The 4,722-nt window shown below is 45.2% G+C and overlaps 2 protein-coding genes across 2 annotated transcripts in view; one reads left to right on the top strand and one right to left on the bottom strand.

The window, feature by feature from the left end:
- T265_10312 (hypothetical protein) overlaps nt 1-4,722 on the top strand; it is a gene marked incomplete at both ends in the record, with an annotated part of 43,400 nt that overhangs the window by 24,456 nt on the left and 14,222 nt on the right. The window contains one exon of the mRNA XM_009176646.1: nt 688-815. Within this exon, the coding sequence (XP_009174910.1) occupies nt 688-815 (128 nt within the window). The remainder of the gene's footprint in view (nt 1-687; nt 816-4,722) is intronic.
- Nucleotides 1-4,722, bottom strand: part of T265_10313 (hypothetical protein) — a gene marked incomplete at both ends in the record, with an annotated part of 25,012 nt that overhangs the window by 17,083 nt on the left and 3,207 nt on the right. The gene's annotated exons all lie outside the window — the stretch shown is intronic.

The raw sequence follows: 4,722 nt of genomic DNA, 5'->3' as shown, positions 1-4,722 counted from the left end.
CATAAGGTTGACGGAAACTCGGGGACTGCGCCTACCTGATGAGCCCCAAGAAGGGCGAAACCGGTCGTGGGCTGTCAATGGATTTCCAGCAACCTTATGAGTAGTAAATTACAAAGATATTCCGTTAATGGGTTTCACGGGTGGTCACCCGTGTGCGTTTGTTTGTCAGTATCTGTCACATCGTTCCATAGACACCTTTTTAATCGACGTCTACTACTACTCATGGGTCACCAGTAGTAAGACGGTTTTTAAATTTGATTGTCCACTGACTGCCAACTATGCTCGTTTCCATTGTGACACAGCACAGCGATGTCGGAACCAAGGTAAGTCGGCTTAGTGGCGGTGGTGTGGGGCTCCTTCTTCTTCACCTTTCATTAGATTTCCTGCAAAGCGAAAACGGTTGCCAGTTTCTGTGTGCGTTATCCTTTCGATATGGCTTTCTGACCCTGAGCAGCTTTTGTTACCTTGCCGAGTTAATTTTTGATCTACTTCGAACTGTGAGATCTAGCACTGCATTTCCCTCGAAGGAAGTGCGAAAACCACTTCGAACTTCCGGTGAAACACAACCAATATTTTCGTCAGTTACCGTTCCTTGTGTTATTCAAATACCTGTCTTAACTAATTTGTATGTTGAATTAGTAGTGACAAATCATGTCTGGTGTAACTCCCTCTTTGCCAATATTTCAGCATCCGCGCCACATTTGGCCGCAGCATCCTTGAGAATGCCGTGCACGGTTCGTCAAACGCACAGCAAGCCTCAGCAGCAATCCAACTGATTTTCGGTGATCCCGACATTGGGATGCCGGAGAAGTCTGGTGAGTTCATTACGGTTCAGGATGCATGTTGATGAAGTGTGCAACATGCCTTGCATTCAGTCGACAACTTTTGCAGATACGTTTGTTTTTCTGAAGTCTACCGTTTGGATAGTCAAGGATGTACTTCATCTTCGGTTACGATTGGCTCTTATTTGCGGAAACTGGTTGAAATCCTCACTTCCATACACTTTGTTTTCGCTACGGCAAAATCTTCTTCTCGTAACTTTCGAGTGAAGCGGCTGGGAGGAAGCTGCTGCATTACTTCACTGTGAATTCTCCTGGCTCATGAGAAGAGGGACAGCGAGAAATTAAACTGCCAGGGTTCCTGTGGCAAAAATGTGAACTATATATAAAACCCATGCACTCTTTTGCCTACTTGCTAATGTTGAAAGTAGTGAAAGCAAAACGCTAGTTAAGCTACGAATGTTTCCCCGAGATGTAGATCACTGTAATGCATCGTTGCATTGGACAAATCAGATTTGCTGTTTCCACTTTTGTTCCAGACAACTAATCTACTCCACGAGGCTTTTTTCCCGTGATATTTTTGAGGGCGTAATGATCAAAGGTGTACAGGTAAACTGGAGGCCGTGAGTAAGTAGCGACTGGTCCGTAGAAGAAGCCTCACTATCCATCAGAACTGCACCTATTCCGTCTCATGAGGAAAACTCAGCTGGGGTTAAGAATATAACCCTTTTGAACATTTAGTTCATATCAGAATGAGACAGTTCTGGTGTGAAGGGTAGTCCTCAATCTCACTGCTATGGATTTAGCCCCTCACAAGGGAACATCGTTTTACCAGTAGCCTAACAAAAATTCGTCAGTAATACAGGCGGGGTTGGTCGAAATAGCTATAATCAGGCGCTGTCGTTGTACTTTTTGGGTGAACGTATTTTATTCGCAGAAGTTTTGTCGACCAGTGAATTGTGTAAGGTTTAGTCTCACATTAGCCAGAAGTTTTCAGAATTCCACAATCTGTAAATCTGGGGATCGTAGTGTGTCCCAAGGTTAAGCCCTAGCTAGGTCATTTGAGTTAGTACATCTTTCGTTCTGAAAAGGGATAACTCTTTGTAGTCCAGTGAGTACCCATGAACGAATGGAATGGCATAGCTGATATCCCAACCCGACTGAGATCAACATACTACAAACATTACCGAAGCAGATAACCAAGCGACAGACCAAAACTACAGATGGACTTGGTGATTAGAAATGGAAGGCTGCCAGGAAGGTCAGGTTCCTGAAGATTTTCCCAGAATATCCGAAACCTGATGAGACAGCTTTGTATTAATTTCAGACAGTACGAGACGGCCTTGGGTCAAACAGTCAAACAGTGCGAGAGAGCCTTGGATCAGGGTCAGACAGCGACCCCTCAATATATAGCGCGAGACAGTCTTGGACCAAGGTCAGACAGTCACCTTCGATAAAACAGCCTGAGCCACTGTACTGTTGCACCCGCACGAACTCATCCACTTGTTCGCAACAAAGCTGTTGTCTTTCTTTTTTCCGGCACTAGGCACTGGGGCGGGAACAGCAGCTATGTATAACGTCGGTGTAACGTCGGTTGCCCTCGAATTTCGAATTCGAACCTACATCTTTTCGAATCCGGTTATTAACCACAATAAACTGGCTGTTTTCTCCTGAAAGCCAGACTCGATCCGGCAAGCATCATCATTTTAGATTTTTCTGATTAACTGGTCAGCGTAAATGATACAATATGAACTCCTCAGGGCGGATTTTCTGGAAAACGTGCACCGGAATATAACTTTCGGATTTCAAGTTTAATCAGCAAAGTTACACTCAAAATGATGGTTTGCCGTTTGACCTGCAATCAACCAGTAGATTGTTGATACCTTGGTTCCAGAGCATTATTCCGCCTCACCGGTGGAGTAAGTGATGGATGACTGTCATTGAACGGAACAGTGACAGTCCATCAACTCCTCGCCTTGAGCAATTCCGGCTGAGCCCATAATCTTGTTGAACTGGTAACAGCGTCTGTAACCACCTTGCCACGGTTGCCACACTTGTTGATCCCATTGAGTGACCTGTGTGTGAGCGATTTCACAGCAACAGTTGACTAGAATCTGTTGGAAAGCGGAACCTGTACAGGACAAGCCCTAGTCCGATTTGCCAATCAGCGGTGGATTGCATCAGCACTGCGAATCAATGTTACCTTCAACCACGCGGTAATTATGGACAGAGATCCATTGATAGGTGCCATCGGCAGAGATCTCATGCAATCAGGGGTTTTGGATTGATTTTCCTAGTTGTGACTTCAAAGTATCGTATCAGATAAAACTTGAGGCAGTGTTTCTTGAGGCACTGTTTGTGCACGGCAAACCAATGTACTTTGGTGTTCTTGAGACAATATACACAGGGGTACTCGTAGAATGAGTTCTATGCTGGATATGTGATCATCTCCCACTTGTTCCAGAAAAGGAGACCGCATCTGAACAGCCTCAGGAACCAGGTATGTAGTGAATCCCCTTGCATAAAGCTAGGCTGTTCCTCTGTTCATTGATTTCTTGTTTTTTTTGTATAATTGAGTACCCAGTTTTATCTGAATGCCACTTAGGAAACTAACGATTATTTTCAAATGTTCGGGTATCCATCTGCCTTCACGCAGAATTTGTAGGGGTGACTGCTTTCAGTTTACTTCAGTCCAGTTTGTTATCCCATAAATCGTGCATCAAAAGCCCAACTGCTACAGCTTCTTTGAACGAGGATAAGGAGAGAGAGAGAAATGTGTCGGCCCGATCAGGTCATTGACGTCTATTGGTTCTGTTTACCCGGTGTGGCAGGGTTTGACAGCTGAGCAATGAAGGCGATAACTTTGTGTAAGACCGCCATTGACTGCATGGCATTGGCACGTCTCTAAGGGTCACCAACCATCAGTTCGTTCTGTTCCGGGGTTCCCATTCGGGGAGACGGCATGTACTAACGCGGGTGAATTCACGGGTCAGGACTTCGTTGCTTTGTTGCTAGGTCATGAACTGGCCGCCCTTGGATCGACACCTTCTGAAACAAGGTAGGGCGAAGAGAGCTGTAAGAGGAAAGCGGTCATCTGGCATACAAAATACATGGCCCAACCTCTACGGTGCGGCTAGCTAATGATGATACTAATTAACTTTTTACGGAAACTACGGCTTACTTCAGCCCTACTGATCTGGTGTTCGCACCAGGCTCATGTAATACTTCGAAGGTCAAACACACGGAGCCCTCAAAGTTCCTTCACATGCAGCTGTCTCTGATCCATAAAGTAGGCACTATACCATTGACAGTCAAGCTGAATTCTCATCATCGTCATCATCATCGCCATCATCATCATCATTAACATCATCATCATCATCGACAGCATGACATCAGTGTTTAACATTGATGCTTCACTGCCGTACAACCATGATTTATTTGAAAGCCTTATTGTAAAGAAAAGAGTAAAGGTGGACGGGGAAGGGACTTAGTGCTAGCTTACCACAATCATCCAGAGGTGCCTATACCTCCAGATATTCACTCCGGCAACCTGGATAGAAACTGAAGTCTCCTAGGCGTCAAACGTACGTAGCAGGTTAGCAAACGATGCTACGACCTTTCCACATCTGGAAGTGACTTCGTCCTCTGCCAGACAGCTGCGGATGCTCAGATAGACCAGCTTATCCACCAAATCGATAGGTTCACCTACTTTCATCAAATCCCAGGGTTAACATTTCAATGGATGAACAGGGAGGAGGGGATAGATCGTTCAGTAGTAGAATTAGAAGCGCAATAGAAACAGCGTTAGAGAGTCCTCAAATGTTGAAGAGCGAGCGATTCACCTGTTCTACCTCGACACCGCTTTCTATGACTATGCGTGTACTCTGAGGCCTGCCATAATGGCGATATTTGGATCGTGACAGTAATACGACTGAATTACATT

This window comes from Opisthorchis viverrini (assembly GCF_000715545.1).
Source record: "Opisthorchis viverrini unplaced genomic scaffold opera_v5_357, whole genome shotgun sequence".
Taxonomy (NCBI): domain Eukaryota; kingdom Metazoa; phylum Platyhelminthes; class Trematoda; order Opisthorchiida; family Opisthorchiidae; genus Opisthorchis; species Opisthorchis viverrini.
Note: the sequence above shows the minus strand (reverse complement) of the source record. Positions and strands in the feature narration are given on the sequence as shown.